Raw genomic sequence first — 20,902 nt, 5'->3', positions numbered from 1 at the left:
TATATATATATATATATATGAATAACATCACGGTAATTAAGGTAATTAAATGGAATCATATTAAAGTAAAATAAAATATACATAAAAATAAATTAACTTATCTTATACACTATTATAAGCATTCGATTGAATGAATCAAAGTTCATGGAGTTAAATAGCAAATACTAGTCGTCAACTATTAAGGTGAGTACTTTTATTTCTGAGTAATAACATTGATTTCTTCTAAACTAAATGCATTTGATAGTTATTTAAATGGAATATATTGCATATGTGATCATGATTTACTATTAAGATGATTGATCAGATCAAAATGCATGTTATATATCTCACGATATATTTATATTTATTTATTACATATACTAATTATAATAAACCGATATTGAATAATAGGTAAAATATGAATAAAAAGAATTATATAATATACTTCAATATACATGATTAACTGATGGAGTTCATCTGTTTATGTATTCACTGGGGATGCTAAGGTAATCGTGCATGTGAATTGAAAAAAAAAATTAACGTTGACATATCTTAATTCATACACTTTTAAATGTCACTTCTATGGCGGATATAAGCAATATATATAAGATGGACATAATTAAATAATAAATTGTCAATTATTTTTATATTGATTTATAATGTTTGACTAACATGTATCTTATTTTCTTTTTCGTTATGTTATTGTAGTTTAGAAGTACGAGCATTCATTGACTTATTCATAGCTCATCATATTTTAAACTAATATTATCATGTTTAAATCTTGAGCAAAAAATAAGTGTGGGTGGGTGTGTGTGTGTGTTTAAACATACATGCATAGTTAACTGATGGCTTGTCCATTTACGTCTATATGGATAATTTGTTAACCAAGAATTTGGAGGCAAGCAATAGAGATGATTGATGATTGTACATATCAAAACTTGATACATGTAAGAGGATTTTTGACTTAATTAAATTTGGGTCATTTCAATCTAAACTGTTTGATTAGATGTTGATTCCTTCTAGCATGAGACAAGTGCAACCATTAATTTCCAAGAAAAATAATATCCTTATACTTATATGGACTTGATTTTTTTTTCTATGTAATCTGATAATATTTTTTTTTCTATGCAACCTTTGCTTCTATGTAATCTGATAATTTTTTTTTTTAGCATATTTGATTTTAATCAAATTGGTTTTTCACCTGGAGTGTTAACTCAAATCGCATCTTGGATTTTTTGTTTCAAATTTCCCATTCAACTTCTTTAATTTGAAGAATCATTATTATTTTTCATTATTGTGCGTTTACATCAAAAGAAGACATTTTTTTTGTTTTGGTTAATGATGTTTTAAACCATAAATTTCAAATCCAATTTTCATTTCAATACATTGCATTATTTATTTGAATTAGGCACCCTAAATCTAGGTTTGTCATCCATCACTACCTCCACACTATACTAAAAGCAAGTAATCATCCCACCAACCTGCCTTCTAAAAATCAGCATCATCAAAAAAAGTTTCAACCTCTGTATTATAACAAACCATTAAGCGCGCTCTAATTGATGTACTAGTACACAAGAAATTAGAAAACATTACCATAAATGAAAATAACCAAAATATAGTTCCCATGGATTGAAACATACACCAGGTTCAGTTTCCAAAATATCTAAGGTTTCTTCACTAAGACGATCATATTAAGCTATTTATCATAAATAGTGCAAATAAATGTTCAACAGCCTTGATGCATTTTGATAAAAACAAAATGCTTTCACTTTGATAAAAACAAAATGCTTTCATCAAACAACAATTTTTCCACTAAAGATCATAAAGGTGCAGAAGAAGTCTGCAAGAGAAATAATTCAAAATAATTAAAAGGATGGTTTTCAATCACATGACTACACAAGCTTATATAGTCAACAATAAAACTTTGCCTGATAATAGCTTGCACAAATACTTTGTTCTGATCACCTCTAAGCGTCACTTTCATTTAAAATAGATAATTACAATAAACTTATAAAATAATGTATCTGAGACGGCTAAAATTATTTTTAAAAGCCCTAGAATGATAAACTTCTAACACAAGTAGTTTCACACAGGCTTAAGACGTCCATTTATACCAGTAAACTCTCAATAACAGAATATCTAACACCACAGTTTCATCGATCAATTACCAACAAATAAAAATATACAGTGGTTACAATATGCCAACTATAAGGTTAATGGACATAAATACAACGATGCCTCATTTAAACTTCTTTTGCACTATTAACCAGCGATTCACATAGTTGCATTGTATTATAGCATAATATTTGCTAATGATTGTACTGCACAAGCTCAAAATGAACACAGTTTCCCTAAGAAAAATATTTCCTATTATAATAGGTTAACACAACAATTTTGGTGGAATACTCTGATTCAAATTATAATAGAATGTTCAAACATAACACAGCAACCAGTTCAATATCTAACATGAGTACGACAGCATCCAAGCAATTGCAGAGGACTGGTTTTTTCAAGTATATCAATAGCATAAAAAGAAAAAAAAAGGGGCAAAAGTAATAATTTCAGCACAAATCAAGTAAATAAATGATATTAAGTTGATGTACTTCTAAGATAAGCATTCCCAAAACATTTACCTCCATGTCAGGAGTTATCGAATATGTAACACGAAAGAGATGGGAATGAGGAATAAATGCAGTAATCACAATAAATCTGACGTATTGAATTTTAAAACAAAAGGAGATTAGACACAAGGGCATTGGAATGCAATAACCTCGAGGTAGATGACCAACTAAACGACCAACCCCTCTTCCCATAAGATATCTACTGCGCTATTAAGGCCGCACGATGCATGCAGACTACCGGCTTGTGAAAGATCACGTGATGAAGACAGTATTACTGCTGATTCTTTTTTTTTTAAATCTGTCCATAAGAGTATGATTCCAAAACTGAGAACTTTAAGCTAAGAATGATTCAAGGAACAAGAGAAGTTCAAATCCCACGATGGAGGAGAACTTTAGTTTATATTGCGCCCAGCAAACATATGGGATGAGCTTGTGTTGCAGCATTAAAGAATTTAGATGCTATGAAAAATTAACTTTTAAAACGACAATTAATACATATCTAGTCATACACCAACGAGGCATGTCTTTGCCTCAAGATTGATATAAATCCCAATCAAATTCAGGTCTTGAGAACACTTCGTAATCTGTTTCACCATCAACAAAGCTATCAACAGTCTGCATTGTTTCTAAAATGGATGGCTGAAACCCATCAGTTTTGGAAGGCAGTAGCTTATAAAAGAACAACAAACCAAGGGTAAAAATAGCCTGTAGCTTCGTGGAATCTCCCTGGACCGAGAAGAACAATAGCATCGCCAGCAAAAAAAATATCACACAGAAATGCATGACACACAAGACCCTGTCCATCAACTTCCCATCATTTCCAGCTGGGAAGCCTCTAACTCTGTACACGAACAAGAAGTTGTATTTGTCGACTATAAAACGATAACCGAAGTAAAAGGCGCCCACAGGAACCACAAGTGGAGTGAACAACGAATAGATCATGGTCAGGGCAAATATTGTAAGATTGAAAGCATAGTACTGCGCAAAGTCAAACATCTGCTTGGGCACATGAAAGCTTCTATTAATAGGGTAGACTGAAAGGTCATGCCCATCAATTCCATTCAGAACTGAACTATCTTGTCTCTCAGACATGAGAGGCGTCCTTAAATTATCACTCTCGTTCTCTTCAGGGTTCTTCTCCATGGAACAATCATCATTCTGCTCAGGCACCAGTTGAAGCATATCGTTCTTGCGAAACTTCCTTAAAGTCTTCTTTATCCATGGTATTGGTGCAAGCAGATCAAACGATATTCCAAGAAAAGTACTGGTGATCAAAAATGCAAGAGAAGAAAGGCAAGACTTGGACAGAAATGATGCACTCATATAGTGCTCGATACGTTTGCAATCTTCACCTTCCAAGTAACATCTCCCCATTCGGAGTAGCGCACTTTCGAGTGAGGACTCGACCAGAGCACGCAATAGAATAAGGTTCACCAGAAAGAAACAAACCATCTTCAATAATGCGGCTCGCTGCTCCCCAGAAACTGTGAGATGCCTCTCAAACTTCGAGAGATATGAAAGTGCGGATGGGATAATTATATACATGCTTACAAATATAAGCACATTAGGCAAGAATTGCAGAATTATAGCAGCAAACCAGCTAGAGCCCTCAAGCCAAGTAAACCATGATTTTGCACTATCCATGGCTTCCGCATTAATAATTCTTGCAGCGCTTTTCATGGCAGTTATCACTGCAAGGGGTGAGCTACAGAACAGAAGCATAACAACAAGACAAGTGTTCACCGCCACTCTACGAAGTCCTGAAGAGAGCTTGCTCAGGCCCAAGTGGTTCCAATAAATGTCTGTAGCTGGGGGAGCTCTCTCAACTCTCCAACGGCTCCGGCCAAGCTGAAGCTCCATCAATGGAAAGAACCTACCTATTGGCTTCTTCTTCCTCTCAGTCCGAAAATCCCTCACTGCCTTGTTTGTGGTGTAGACATCTTTGAAGACTATGAATGCAATCCCTGCACCCGGAGCTCTGCCTTCCCTGTAGTCTAACAGCTTAGTCTCCAACACTAACCTAAAGTTACGCAACTTCCTTAACCTCTCTTCATCCGTCAAACCCAACATGGACACCAACGTAGCCCACGCAGCATTTAACTTTCTCCACGTACGACTGCCACTCCCTAAGTTCAAACCATCATCTTCACAATCAGTCACACTTCTGGCATCTGCCCCAGCTTCTAACATAGAAATCTCGTTCTGGACTTTATCCCATTGCGTAGTTAGATAGTCCAAAGAGCAGAGATCAAATGGTACAATGACTCGGTAAACCTTACCAGGATACCGGTGCTGAAAATACTCTTCCAGTGGACCTTTACTGGATGCTAAGGTTTTGGGTATCCCCTGAATCATGATGGTGAATATAGCAACAGAGTTAGAATTTGGGTCACTAGGGTTTCCACTGCCATCCCTGAACCTCGTAATTCTAAGTTCATCCTCCATCCTACATATGCCCAAGTGCGCAACAACGACAACCAAAACCGTAAAGATGAAGTGGAGCCACATGAGGGACGAACCTGCGGAGATGTGAGAGATGGTGGTGCGGGTGAACTGATCCACGATCGGAGCATCGCCAGCGCAGAGGTTGAGAGGGAGGGCGAAGACGATTGCAATCACGGAGAGAGAAGCCAAGACAATGAAGCTTGAGCGCTCGATGCCGAGAAACTGGGCTGCGTCGGCGCCGCAGTGGAGTGCGATCTGGGTAGCTGTAGAATGGTAGGCGGCGAGAAGCTTGGTGAAGAGGGCGGCGGGGCCGGGGATGCCATGATCACTGCGGAGCTTGACGAAAAGAAAGAGGAGGAGGCAGGATGCAGCACCGACGGCGGAGATGTTAAGGAGGTACTGGATGTTGCCGTACCACGCCGCTGGTTCGTCGGCATCGGGAAAGAAAGGAGGAGGAGCGTACAGGGAACCTGTGGCGGTCGGTGACATGGCCGTCGGGAAGGAGAGCGGGGTGGGCATCAGAGGATACAGAATGAGGGAGTTTCCTTCATGTGGAAGCAGTTTTGAGCTGCTTGCGACGAGGGTGCGTGGGTGGCATTCGGTGAAGCATTGCGGGTTGTTCTTTATTAGTTTCTATCTAAGGTCTCCCAAAAGACCTAATTTTTTGGTATTATTAAATTGTATGGTTGATTTTAGTTTTCTAAGTTAACTTGGCCTTGACGGTTAATTCAATTCTTGATATAAGACCTTGCACTAACATCACCCACGCATCCACAGTTTCATCCTTTTGTGGCTCTACTTCATCTTTATGATTTTGGTTGTAGTTGTAGCGCACTTGGGCATAAGCAGGTTGGCGGATGAACTTAGAATTATGAGGTTTGGGGATGACAAATGAAACCCTAGTGACCCAATTTCTAACTCTGTTGCTATATTCACTATCATGGTTAGAGCATACCCAGAACCTTAGCATTTATTAAAGGTCCACTAGAAGAGTAGTTTCAGCATCGGTATCCTGACAATGTTTACCTAGTCATTGCACTATTTGATCTTGGCTCTTTGGACTATCAAATTACACAATGGGCTAAAGTTCAGGAAGAGATTTATTTGTTAGAAGCTCGGGTTGATGCCATAAGTGTGAATGATTGTGAGAATGATGGTTTGCAGTTGTATGTGGAGAAATTTGAATACTACGTGGGCTACACCACTAAAATGGTTTGAATGTTGGGTTTGACGGATGAAGGGAGTTTAAGGAAGTTGTGTAACTTTAGATTATATATAAATGGGTAATTTTAGTTGTAAGATAAAATTTAGCGGTTTTAACATATCACGTGCGTGAAACAGTAAAATTAATGTATTTCATCTTTGATACTTTATTATTACGGGCTACACACTTCGCTTTATCCCCACTTCTACCTTATCATCTACTTTACCAGATGGAGAATCTGAAGATGTTGTAGTTGATGTAGTTGCAAAGTTAACTTAGTTCCCATCACCAATTTCATCATCCACAAGTACAGGTGAAAAGGAGAAGAAGGCCATCCATGTGGTCTGGTTGTAGTTGTCACAAGTCGTTGCACCACTAGCCATCATAGAAATCAACATTGGATAAGGATTTTGTATCGTCACCATGAAGGGGAACCAAAGCCAAGAACATCGTGCTCTTCTCAACTTCCACAAATGCGTTCACATAATGCAGAACAACCAACACACCACCAGAGAAGTGAACATAATTTCAACAACTTGGAGTCTTCTTTGGAGTCAGTGACATAAAAGCAGATGTTGAAGACACTGTTAGGATTTGCCACCTCTTGAAAACTCACATGGCTTGCAACTTTCTTTGCCACAAACTACAACGTCTCAACATCAAGTTCAAAAGCTTGTGAGTCGTTCTTGTCACCCTCGTCGACCTTCCTATCTTCCTCATCAACCATTCCGTTGTCGATTTTGTTGTTTCCTTTTCCATCTCCTTCTTCGTTCTCGTTGTCAATTTCATCATTCACATTGTTATTTTTGTCACCGAATTCACCCTCAGCAGATATTTTACCCGGTAGAAGCATCAAGGGGAGTTTGGTGATACCTTGCAACCGCCATTACCATGTCTCGAAGGTTGGTACAGATCCTAAAGAAAACGAAAGCTCAAATGGGAAGTAGACAGAGTGCGCAAAACATAATATTAAAATTTTGGGTCCGATTATGTAAATTTAATTGTAAAAACACTAAAATTTATGTGTAGATTAGTTAAAAATAAAGCGATTTTTTTAATGTTGCATTAGAGTACTCATTCTATGTTTTTTTTTTAGGTCAACTTTTCTTAGACATGTTATTTCTCTAATTTTTTATACTTTGTGGCTTGTTTGGCTCAACCATCTCATATTACAATTATAGTACATTTACATCTCATTTGGTGGTCACCTGATATGGGTTTGATGCCTTCTGATGGTTGATATCTTAAGTTATGTTGATTTGGTAAAATATGAAGATATCCTCTTGCTTTGTTCGGTCTGTACTACTTTGTGGTTAGAGGCTCTTTTTGGCTAAGTGACTCCTTATATGAACTTGCTATGAGTTTTTGTTGGTCAAAGAGAAAATGGTCATATTGCACTATTATGATATAACAATTGTTGGCCCTTTCGCATGAATGGTAGTTACTTCTTGAATGTTGATGTCGCTTTTTGGTGGTTTTGATCAAATGCTTTGATGAGCTTTTACACTATACAGATACCACACTTGACAACCTTACTAAATGGGTTTTCTTAGCTTTATCTGTCATCTTTGGACATTGATGTCTCTTTTTTTTCTGATTTTGTTGAGCTATGATGATTTCCTTTTTTATCATTGTGACTCAACAGTTATAGAGAATATATCTAATGTTTGAATAATTTCACTTTAAGTGATTGTTGCTAACTTGTTGTTTCGTTCTCTTAATCAATATGGTTTCTGCTTACCTCTAGAGTTGTTGTATTAGATTGCCTTCAACACTATTTCTAATTGGTTATAGAGTCACTCTTTACATTCGTAGTGGTTCTCAGGCTGCTAGCTTTTTCTGTTAGTTAGAATCTACTTCATGTGTGGTTTTATTGAGTGTTTCCTTGATTGGTTTTATATTTATGTGTAACCTAGATGGAGTTCCATGATTCCCCGAGCATATGGATTACATGAGCTCTTCTATGCTCTAAACTTTTCTATTTTTTTATTTCATTTACATGTAGTCAACCTTTTTTATTAATATAATGTTTGGTGAGCCTCTCAAATTAAAAAAAAAAGCTCTTTTTGCCTAATAAATATAGCTTACCATTTTAAGAAATTATCATCTTATTTTCTTCATTCACTAAAATTTTATTTTATTATAAAATATTTTAAAGAAATTACAACCCATTATCATACAAATCAAACCAAGAAGGTACTTGTTTGAGCTCGAGCTCATCTTATAAAAATGAGCTAGAGTTAGATTTGAGGTTTAGGAATGAGTTTTGAGCTCAAACCTGATTGTCAATATCGGATCAAGCTCGGCTCAGGCTCAACTTGAGCTTGGTTTATATAAACATTATTGAAGTAACTAACGAGTAGTTTGTTTAGCAAAAGAAAAGAGTTACAATCAAGTCTTAATTGAGCCTTATTTGAGTGTTATATGAGTAACTTATTTAGAAAAATAAATGAGTTGTATCAAACAAAATTATAAGAAATAAACATTTAAGTGATACATTTCATGAACAAATCCTAATTGAGCAAAAATTGAACCTTAATCAATTTTTTTAACAAACTTATTCATGAGCTATAAACGATATTCTTCATGAATATAAATGAAATGAATAATATGATACTTAATTTTAATCATTAGCAATGAAGTGTTATAAAAGAGTTCAATTTTATTTGAATAGTTCAGAAAATGATCATAAATGACACTAATTGAGCTCAATCACCAAAAAATTGTCAAACACTCAGTTCATTTGCAACCCTAATAGTACTTCCAAATATATGAATTTCACATATCAATTTGATAGGTGATATGGCTCTATTGTCGATCCTAAATCCTTGATGAGAGGCCTCTAGATGTCTTTGGGATGATTGGAGTTGTTAGGGAGCTATATCTTCTTTGAATTAGCTCTCATACGACTGATGGCTTGAATTTCTTTTTTGCCTTGTTTCTGTTTGAATGAATAGTTTTTGTATCCTCTGGTTATTTTCAGACTATCTTATGGTTTGATCGGCTTTGGTGTTAGTGGTTTTAGCTCGGACAGTTTCACTCAGTCAAATACTTGGATCTCACGGTTTTTTGTCAGTGGTCCATCCTTCGTCGTTGTATTTTCTTTTGGATCATTACATCCCTCATGAAAAACAATGACACATTTTTATGTACATATATACATACTATTTGTATTTTGAATTAACTAACTTTTGGCAGGATAAATGAATGAATCACACATTGTTCAATAAATTAGAACAACAATTTTTAGATTTATCTTGCCACAAAATTAAATATAGTTGGCTACATGTTAATTTCCAACGTGGAAAGTTCACATCCTCATGTTCTGCATTGGACATCTAACTTTTTCTTCATGATAATAAAGGCACAAAAGGGCAATCTTAATGGAACAAAAACCACCAACCTATTGATCTAACAAAGTCTTTTTTTTTAATTTTAGAAAAATTTACATTTTTGTGTGGTTGCACACACTTATGTACATAAAAAATACATCAACAAAAATCTCGAGGAAATTGAATGGATCTCATTTATGAACACAAAAGGAATGTGCATCGGGATAGTCAAAAGATTGAAACATCAAACGTCACTTTCTTCGATGGGAATTCTGAGCCGACCGAACATAAGTATAGTAGACCAAAGAAATAGAAGGAGTTGAATCTTAGGAGCAGTTGTTCATGACCAGCTCTCTCAGCCAATTCTAGAACTCTTCATAAAATGGCCAAAGGGCTCCCCACAGAACACTTTTCCGATCCTCTGAGAAGGCACCTTGCTCAAGTGGAACTGCCCTTCAGATTACGACAATACACCCTCTTCCTGATAACCCGATTTATCCTAACGACAAGAGGGACTCTCCTCAAAATTCAATCTTGAGATGGCCAACCGACAACCTTTTGGTCGATCAAATGACTGTCAGAAGGCCAAAGGCTTTCATCTGTCCAAGAGAAAAGGCTCCAAGGTCATTAGATGTCCCTCTTAAAGTAGTTATGAATATGAAACACTGTTAAGATTGTTTATGAATATGAAAATGTGATATAATATCGTGTAACAACCCAATTAAAATCTGGACAAACTTGTAATTTTACAATATATACCCGTAAAAATTATAAATAGGGGGTTATTTCTGTTATAAAGAACTACTAAATTTACTCTATCAAAACTCTTTTGTTAATGCATGTGCACACACACACTCTCTCTCTCTCTCAATCTCCCTCTTTTTGTTTCTCTTGTTCGTCCTATGCTATATATCTTGGATGTGATTCATAGAACATATCTGGATTCAAAAACCAAATTTAATTCTTTATTTAAATTATTTTAAAATTTTCTCATCGTCTCCTTGTACCACCATTTCCACTTATTCATATTTCTCCTATGTCCCTTATAACTCCACTTCCATTTATACCTTAACTTGTTCGCATCTATTCAATCATATCAAAAGCACAAATGGATAATTACATAGATGCAAAACCCCTTATAACTTCACTTGATTGCATACAACATACAACCCGTTCAATCACAACCACGTGCAACTCCTCACATTTTTATCATTTTTGGCACATATTTATGATATGAAAGCATAAAATTGGTAATAATTTTGACATATGAAATTTCAAACATGCTATAGATAGTGGTATATACCAGTAAGTACAAGTAATAATATAATTTGAGGGGGAAATAAATCCACACATATCAAAAAATAAAATTTTCAAAACCACTTATATGAAATATCCAAAATATTATTTAGAGCATTTTTGTCAGCTTTAACAAACATGTCAAAATACACAAAATATTTTACAATACGAAATACCTGTCAATAAATAAATATTTTTTTGTCAATATGTCCAACACAGTCTAATTTACAACATATAAAATATTGTGCGATGAAAAACTTGTAAATCTCCATAGATCCGAGTTTGCACAAAATTTCGTCAAGCAAAATTCCATAACTTTATGAAAAAACAACGAAATTAAAATCTGAAGTAGGTTAACAATAGCCTAAGAAAGAGAAATTCAACAAGAAATCTTTCTTTTTTACTTATTACACCCATTAAAATAAGTAAAAATATGCTTAAAATATAATCAAGTGTTCTATACAATCTGGTGAAGATAATTTATAAAGCAGGCATGAAACAAACTACTAAAAAATTAAGGAATAAATTGAGTATCAATTTAATTTCAAAAACTTCAACAAAATAACTAAACATAAAATAAGCATGCAAGTCTTACCAAATCTCTATACTACACTAACAATCATTACAATTGAAACCCTCTTCGCCATTGTTGATTTTGAAGAGAGCATAATATTGTAGAAGTCTACCAAACTAGCTCGCAATGTGTCATCATAATATGCACTTTTTGATTAATGTTTGAATTCACTTAAAATCATGATGAGTATGAAATTGTGCTCATTAAATTTTAAGGCTATATGTTAAGAGCTGTAATAAAATGGTACGTCTTCTAAGTCGACTTCTTATTGGTTTTGAAAAGATCACTGACACTTAAAAAGTTTGAGATCACATCTTAACAAAGAGTTTGGAGAAAGTTTTGTCAAAGATTGTACATCTAAGACAATTCAAAGTAACAAAAATCTGTGTATCCCATATATAAAAACAAATTTATTGACTTATTAGCTAGACTTAATGACTAAGGTGCAATGTACATTATAGAATTGATGACCTCATTGCTTAAGGAATTGAAATTAATGCTTTATAAAAAGTTAATATCAAATTCATTATCACATTCCTCTAAAAAGAAACCTTCATATGGTTTGGCCATTTTGTATCATTATCATAAATAATTGTACCTACTTAAAATAATAGAAAGTTGGCAGAATTTTATGTGGTGTATGGAGTGAATCTTGAATTATCATTTATGAGATATCCAGCCAAAAATGACCACATAGTTGTTATAAATAATACAATAATGAAGTTAGTAAAGAATTGATTGCTCTAAGTGGCTTGGATGGAAGCCATTATCAACCTCTTTTGGGCATATCATATGAATTTATTTTTCATTATGAGGATATTTCTTCTCCTTAGCCTTCAAATCAAAAGAAATTGTTTCAGCGGCACTCTAACAGATTTGGACAAATCTTTAACATCAACAAAATGATGCTCAAAGAATCATGTCTAAGGTATGAATCAGAATTGCTGATAATTTGTCAAATAAGAAGAAGCCTTGATAAGAAAAAAAAGTATTGTGCAAGTCGTCATAAGAGAATGAGTCATGCACCTTTTCACAAGTACTTTCAGTCATTGTAGCACATTACCATAAAAGCATATGTTAATCTTGGCCTGATCACTGATCTTAGCCATATAGATGTAAAATTTATGGTCATTTTATCACGAAGAAAGCAAAAGAATGGAGTTTTCTTAAGTTTTTGTTGTCACACTCTGTAATGGTGATTATCAACATTGTTAACATATATTATCATTACGTAGATCAACCAAATTTAAGCTAATTCGTATCATTACGTAGATCAACGACTCGAACAAAAGCACTCAGGGGCTGTTTAGTTCCCTGCATTAGTGGTTTAAAGTAAATCAAATGCGGGGATTTTCAAAATTCTGGCTTTTGGTTGATGGAAACGCAATTTTCTGTAGAGCTTTGGTGGATTTAGAGTTCATCCTGCAGTTCAAAACTGGTGCATTTTGAATTTATTAGATTTTGGCGATTTTCAAATACACTGCAAATTGTAGCCTGTTATCGCTTTCACCGTCACCCGCTTATCACTTGTCGTCGGACACCCGTTGCTTGAAGCCACCCACCCCAGCCGCCGATCACCAGCTGCTCACTTCCTACCGCTGCCACTCTCCTCAGCATCAGAACTACCGGGTTGCCGTAGCTCTCTTGGTGCTTGTTTACGTTGATTTCATTTTTTCAAATCAAATTAAAAATATAAATTCCCGCATATAGTTTACACCAAACCAGATAACTTCAATGTATTTTAAATACACTATATTTCAATTACACTGTATTTTTTTTTATACTACATTAATTTTTCCACAAAATCTCTTACACCGCACCGTTCCTCATTCTTCTGATTTGTATCATGCAGAAATCAATGATCTGACTGCTTTACTGCTGTTTATTTTAAACTTTTTATGGTTTTTTTGCTTTTGTAAATATTGATGTTCATATATTCGAGGATTAAGACCTGTTAATTGCAGAGTCGAAGAGCTTCCTGAGCTGAAGTATGGACCAGATCCAATAATTAGCTGAGACAAACGCACCCCAATGATTTAAAAGAACAGTTTTGTCGTAACTATGTTTACTTCTTTTTTTTTAGTTGAATTTTGATGCTCTAAGAATCATAGTTAACCAATATGCAGTTTTTTTTTTTTTTTTGGTGGCAATATTCAATTTTCTTGTTCGTATTGTACATACATGTACATAGCTATCAGATTGATTTGTTTTGAAGGAGAAATCTAAAGCTATTTATTTATTTCTTCTTATTATTTGGTTAGAAATACCATTCACATTGTTCAAATATTGATGTTCTGCAGCATTTCTTCTCAAATAGATCAATGCAAAGGATGGTCCGCTTTCTCCATTTCCATTGCATCATTTCAGACTTTTTTTTATTTTTTTGAGTCCCAAGAAATAAAAAAACATGTGAAAAATAATTCTTTATTCTGATTCTATTTTGTGATAAATAGAATCTATTTGGACCTTTTGTTCTCTCAAATAATCTAACGATTCAATAGACAAGGGATCAGATTAACATTACATTCATGTGGATGCAAGAAAAGAAAAATTTTTAGGTGCTTTGGTCATTTACCCACTCAATTTCTATGTATTTACATATCAAAGACTTATTTTTACAAATATGCTATCCTAACTAATGCATCAAAATGCGTATATCACTTTTCAATAGTTAAATTAGTAATAGTTTTTATGTGATATGAAAATTGAATGGTATAAATTAAAAGGTAATGTTAGGTGATATGTATATTCATATGAATTGGGGTTTTGAATGTAAATACCCCACAATTTTTTTATATTTTTCTTATGCTTTCGTCGTACATGTAGGAATCGGAAAGTGTTGTTCCCGATTGTCTGCTCCTCGGTGTGAATCTCGGGCAGAGAGAGAGAGAGAGAGAGAGAGAGAGAGAGAGGAGAGAGAGGGAGGGAGAGGTAGAGAGAGAATGCCTTTATTGTAATAGTCGATATGGTCGACGGTATGCAATCCTCAAGCTAATAAAATCCTCTGCAGCTCCGTGGACGTAGGCAATTTGCCGAACCACGTAAATCTGTGTGTTCCATTGTGTTTTCTTTTTTACGATTTTTCTCGATCCTGTTTTTCGCTTTATTGCCGTCGTTTTTCACAACATTCATGACGAAGCCTGCGAATCTCTATCAATTTTTGACTTATCCCATTTTGTCTTAGTGGGACAAAGGCTTGTTGTTGTTGTTGTTAAAGTAGGACTAAAAATATGGTAGTGAAAAATCAATGAATCATATGCCTATTATCTTCGGGGCATTTACCTACAAACCAATAAATTTTCATAAATTTTCATACCGCTAAAAATATGGTAGTTAACCCTCATATAATTACATATATAAAACATAAATTTTCCTATTTTACATTTTTGCCGCTCAAATACTTCTTATCACATAAAAAAATCACTTTTTAATCAGGCCATTGATGCATTGCAGTTATCAACCTCTTAGATTAAATTGAGCCTCATCCAGCGGTGGTTGTAAAGACGAGCTTAAGCAGATGTTTTGATGTTGCTTCTGTAAAGGTTCCGTCTGGAGCAATGAGATGTTGTACAACTTATCCAAAGAACGACGAACCTGTCCTGCAAGCACTGAATGAAATCTTTTTTAGGCTCATATTGTCGTTATTTCAATATTCCCAAACAACTACAAATTGACTTCCTTTAAAATGTCTTTCGATTACTATATCAATAGACATTTTACTCAAATATAATTCACGTATAATATATCAATGAGGGCATCCGTTAATCTCTCATTTAAGGATGTCATCCGACCCTGGGATTCAATCCCATCGCCCTGGCACTGGGGATGGGCATCATACGAGTAATATCTGAAATTAGCCGGCAATACCTCATATTAGCGATATTAACCTTTTATTAAGGCATCAAGGAAAGTCAATAATTGTGTTGAAGCTAAATTTTTCATGTGAGACATGCCTAAGGAATTGAGCAGAAAGAACCATGAGAGAGAGGTAGAGAGAGCGAGAGAGAGAGAGACATAAAGGGAGAGAGAAGAGGAGAGTGCACGACGACTTGCCCCTTCAGTGCAAACTGGGATGTTCTTGGGCTCTGTGACTCATTTTATATACTAAAAATAAAAGTACAAAAGAGAGATAAAGAGGAGAGGGTTTTCCACACAAAAGAATGGTCTAGAGAGAAGAGCCCAAAAAAGCCCTTAATACATGGTATAACATCTCTATTTATAGGAGATGGAGAGACAAAAGTGTAAAATTATATATTTTACCCTTGTTTAAGAAATGTTGTGAAAGATATTATTGTCTTTTTGCCCTCCCGGACTTTTTGCTCGAGAGTACCTTGGGTTGGTTGACTGAGTTCTCTCTCTCCCTCTCTCCTCAATTTCAAATTCAATATAATTTGGGCACCAATTTCAACTATCAAATGACATTGAACCAGCTATCAAATCACAATACGAATCAAATGACATTGAAAGGGAAACGATCCGAATTCAAATCAGCCTAGATTGAATATTTAAAGGCTTTGATGCATCAATTGCAAAGTCAAATGATCTTAAAAGTTGACTAGCTTATAGTAAAATTGAGTATCTTGACGAGAGAAAGTCTAAGACCATTCAATGTTGATGTCTTTATGACATTTAAATGTGAGATCAAAGGAATCAACACAGACTGTCTGATAGAGTGTTTTGGGATATTGACAAACTTATAAAAAAGCTGCTTTAAAAACTATAAATAGTCTCACATGTTTCACTTAAAGGGGGGAGAATTGAAGAAAAGGGTGAGTTGATTATCAAAGTTTAACTCGTAAAGTCCCCGTGGTTGTTATCAGTCATTTGGTATAGTGGTAGAGTTCGTCGTCAGCCACCAAAAGTCTCTATCGACCACCACCAATAATTTGCTATGGTCAACTAAGAGCATTACAGAAACCAACAAAGGTTTTTAAAGTAAAATATTTATGTTGTAGCCACCAACATCATCTTGTGATCTCATCTTCCCTAATACAGGAGCAACAGAGACAGCTGTACTTTTAATTTTTGACTGTATTATTTTAACTGGATTAAGCCCCTTTGTTTTTTCCCATTTGAGGGTTTTTTCACGTCAAAAAAATTTGTCTACTCCCGCCACTTTTATTTTATCTGTGTATTGAATTTTCGTGCAATATTAAGATGAATTATCATTCTACTACCGCAAATTTCTTAACATGCAACAACAATATTTGTTTTTTGAATTAAAAATAACTATTTTTTTTGGCAGGATAATTGAAACACAACTTATTCAATATTATATCAACTCATTCTGATAATTGAAACACAACTTATTCAACTTTAGCACAAATTAAATATAGAACGCTACATGATGTTGTTCAATGTAGGAATATCACATCCTCATGTTCCGCTTTGGACATTTGGCTTCCACTTCGTGATAATTGAGGCCGATAAAGTCAATCATAATGGATCACAACCTGTCATGCAATCGTTCATAACAATGTCTTTTTTTTTATTTTAAAAAATTGGCATGTGTTTACATATCTAACATCCAAAAATTTATTTTTTGCACGATATGTGATTAACAAATTTTTATCTCTTGGTGCTAATGTTTAGGTGTGACACGAATCTCAAAATATTTTTAAATAAGAAATATTCAAACTCCAATTAAAAATCATTTAGAACTCTAATTTCAAAAAAATTACAATAATCGCTGGGGCGGATTACTCACAAGCTCCGAACTCTAGCCTTTGGGCCTAAAGATGTTATGACAGCTCATGCAGCCCTCAACTCAGATATTTATAACCACTGCTGTTAATGTCGCTCATCATTACGACCATCGTGACTAACTACAACCTACGTGTTTCACAACTTATGCAGTTTCCAACTATGACGTCTGTAGTCAACGGACGTTATCACAGCTCATGTAGCTCCAAACTCTGACCTCCGTGACCTACATGACCAGCTGCAACTTACATGTTCCACAACTCAACATACAACTCCCAACTCTAACCTCTGAGCTCTGCTGACATTATTACATATCTCTAATACACTCTATGTTGTCCACAACTCACACAACTCTCAACTCCGGCCTCTATGACCTACGAATACTATCACAGCTCATACAACTCCGAACTCTATCATCTGTAACCTACATATGTTCTTACAGCTCATTACTATAACCTTGGTAACCAACTTGCACAACACTATAACCTTAGTAACCAACTATGCATCATATGTTCTACAGTTCATGCAGCTCTCAATTCTAGACCTAAGAACATTAACAGATGGACGTTATTACAAGTTGAAATTAACAAACTAATTAGAATTGAGCAGAACATGAATATACTATTCACATATCATTTCGAATACAATTTTTTTTTAATTAGTCATACCTGGATAAAAAATAGATTAACTTATAGGTCGCTTGTTTACATCTGAATCAGTCTGATATTATATTTTGAGGCTTTCCAAGATTCCTAAATGAGTGTGCTGAGAATTAAATTCCTCAATAAATATAGCGTAAATTTTTTAATATATATATATATATATATAACAGCCACAGAGTTGTGAGAAGATCTCCACATGGCAAAGATCAGCTATTTCCAAGCACATCACTCGTTCGTTTAAGCATTAAGCAAGTACAAAATGACTTCGTTTAAAATTACTTTAGCTTAGTGTCGATAGACATTTTGCTTAATATCTATATATATGCTGTTCCTATAAAAAAGGACGTCAAAACCAATAACAAGCCAACATGTAGTGCTTGTTTTTTCTATCTCCTTCCCTATACATATATATAGAGAGTTTGTGTGTTCTAAAGTCTTTCCAACGATTCCATCCCTCGCTTTATTTTTATGGATTCCATGAATTGCTCAAAACTTATGAGTGCAATCATGCTTTGTTTAATCATCTTATCGACATCTCATGAAACAGACGGAGGTAGTTCTTCTTTCCTCTCTTGTTCTTTTGTTGCTTGCAATATTTTTCGTTCATCTTGTTCTTTAATTCTAGAATTTCTTTAGGTAGAATTGTCGTCCAGGGTCATTTGACTCTTCCTCAAAGGTTTTTGGGCTGGAGAAAGCCAGTAGTGCCAGCCTCGCCATTTGCAAACCCAATCGCCGGCAATACAGGCAAAAAACTACCAAAAGTATTTGTTCCCTGAAATCAATTTTTGATTGTCTTAAGAAAGATTTTATTTAATGTTGGGAAAAAACAAGAAAGTGATTTTGAATATGTGGTTGGTTGTGATATTGTTAGTGGGCAAAAGAAATATAGAGCGAAATTTGGTTATTTGCATACATCGCACACTATTCTAAGGTATTTACATGTCTCACATATAAACTTTCATATTTACACAGACAAAGGTTCATCTTTATATATTGACAATGATGCAAATAAAAGTTAGGCAATATGAGTTCTATTAGTAGTGATGAAGATTATGATAACATCGACATAGTAACATGAGATGTGCTGTTAAAAAAGGAACTCTTTTTCAATTAATCAACTAGAACTAGATTTTCATTTGCATTAATATCAAACATGATTTGTGTATATAATCCACACATTAGAAGATGATAGTCGATGAATTTCTAATTTGCTTGTAAAAGTGGTCATGATTTATTAGAATATTTTGTTGTCTATAAGAGATTGAACTCTCAAGATATCCTTGATATTTATTTGAAATTTTAAGTAAGTCTTATTATAAGCATAGTGTCACCTCCCAAAAGAGCTCTTAGGGGTGGTAGGCAGCCCATGACTTAAATACTACTTTTCGGCCATACACTTAGCCGATGTGGGACTTTTTGTCCTTGACATTCTCCTCCACCCAATCACGTGACGCCCTCGTCACGGATTGGATCCACCGAGGGTCCCACTGGACCATGGAGAGTCCACATACCTGACAGGCAGTAATCAGCTCTGATATCACTTGTCACCTCCCGAAAGAACTCTTAGGGGTGGTGGGCACCCCATGACTTAACTACTGTTTTTCAGTCATACACCTAGCCGATGTGAGACTTTTTATCTGTGACAATAGGCTATCATATTTAAATTTTAAAGTTAGCAACAAAAAAATATTTTACCAATGTTGGAATATAATAGCTTTGATATCTTAGTTGATAAGGACTGTCCGACTGTGTGAACTTTTAGGCTCCTTTTTTAGACAAATTTTTTCTAAGAGTTTAGATACATAAAAATTCTATATATTCAAAGACATATATTTTATGAGATTTTTTAGATAATTAAGAAAATTAAACTCTTAGGCTTTTGTTTTAATAATTTTTTATATAATTAAATAAAATGCACTTTTTTGGCTTACGAATTTAAAATTTTTAAATAAGTGAAGAATATGTACTTTATAAAGTTATAATTTCTTAAAATTTTGATATCAAATAAGTATATATCTCCTTAGGCGCATGTCTTCTGATATTTTCTTAAGAAGAAAAATCAGGTACTTGCTAAGATTTATGTTATATGTTGATTTTAGAGAAGTAGAGAATATATACCTACTCATGCTCATGCTTTTTAAGTTTTTGATGTGCAGAAGTTATGTAATTTCTTTATTCTCATGCAAGCTTGTTAATGAATAACCTACTCAGCATTAGCGTCCTAGAGGTTTATAGTTGACTCGACTTTGCACAGATAAATACAAGTGCATGTGTCGTGTAAGTAATATAGTGAATTGAGTTCAAGATCGTTATCATAGTGAATAACGGTGAATTCTTAAATTAAGATAAAGTGCTAGCCAGGGAAGTCTATATTCTATTCAAAATAATATTTCTTTGAAATTCAAATTTAAATGTTTCTAAAGGTAACTAAATATCCAAAAATTAAAAAAAAAACAGTCAAAATTTGTGCTGAGATTTTCATCTAAAATTATTTTTGTCATTCATGAATATGTGTATCTTAAAGCTTCTCTCAATAGCATAAAAATCCTAACTTTTAAATCCTAAGGTAACATGTCTATGCACTTATCCTTTGAAGAGGATAACTTCTCTATAGCCTAGAAATTTCACCGTTATGTGGTAATTCAATGTAATAACTTTGAAAGAATTGAGCAAGGGGCGACTGAAGATGACATTATAAGTTGATGGTGAGTCAACCACTAGAAAATCCTCCATGCTTATAAATTATTTTTCATTTTTCCCTGAAGTAACTAGCAGATAGATAGTCACAATGATTCCGTCCTTTTGCTAGAAAAGCTATAGAACGAGTTTGTTGTTGTAGTCAGCTAGTCATTTCCAGGACCCGACAAACTCCATTTTGAACAGAATGTTCACTAAGCTACCGATGTTGATAAGAATGTTATCAATTTGGAAGTTGTAAATCAGTGTTGTAATGATAATGGTATCGTTGTAAGAATTTTGATCCCTTAGGGGACAAATCTTCATCGATGAAGGTGATGGGGGGATATGAGTTGCGTCTTGAAATGAGGGTGGTTGTGCAAAATTCTCCCGATTGAAGCCTCTTTAGA

At 34.5% G+C, this 20,902-nt stretch overlaps 1 protein-coding gene across 1 annotated transcript; it reads right to left on the bottom strand.

The window, feature by feature from the left end:
- Positions 1 to 2,564: 2,564 nt before the first annotated feature.
- On the bottom strand, positions 2,565 to 5,664 carry LOC110034495 (CSC1-like protein At4g35870). Its single transcript, XM_020738754.1, has one exon. It carries the CDS (start codon positions 5,562 to 5,564, stop codon positions 3,132 to 3,134), a length of 2,433 nt encoding a protein of 810 aa, XP_020594413.1. The 5' UTR covers positions 5,565 to 5,664; the 3' UTR covers positions 2,565 to 3,131.
- Positions 5,665 to 20,902: the final 15,238 nt, after the last annotated feature.

This window comes from Phalaenopsis equestris, unplaced genomic scaffold (genome assembly GCF_001263595.1).
Source record: "Phalaenopsis equestris unplaced genomic scaffold, ASM126359v1 Scaffold000002, whole genome shotgun sequence".
Classification (NCBI taxonomy): domain Eukaryota; kingdom Viridiplantae; phylum Streptophyta; class Magnoliopsida; order Asparagales; family Orchidaceae; genus Phalaenopsis; species Phalaenopsis equestris.
This window is presented reverse-complemented; position numbering and strand designations above follow the sequence as displayed.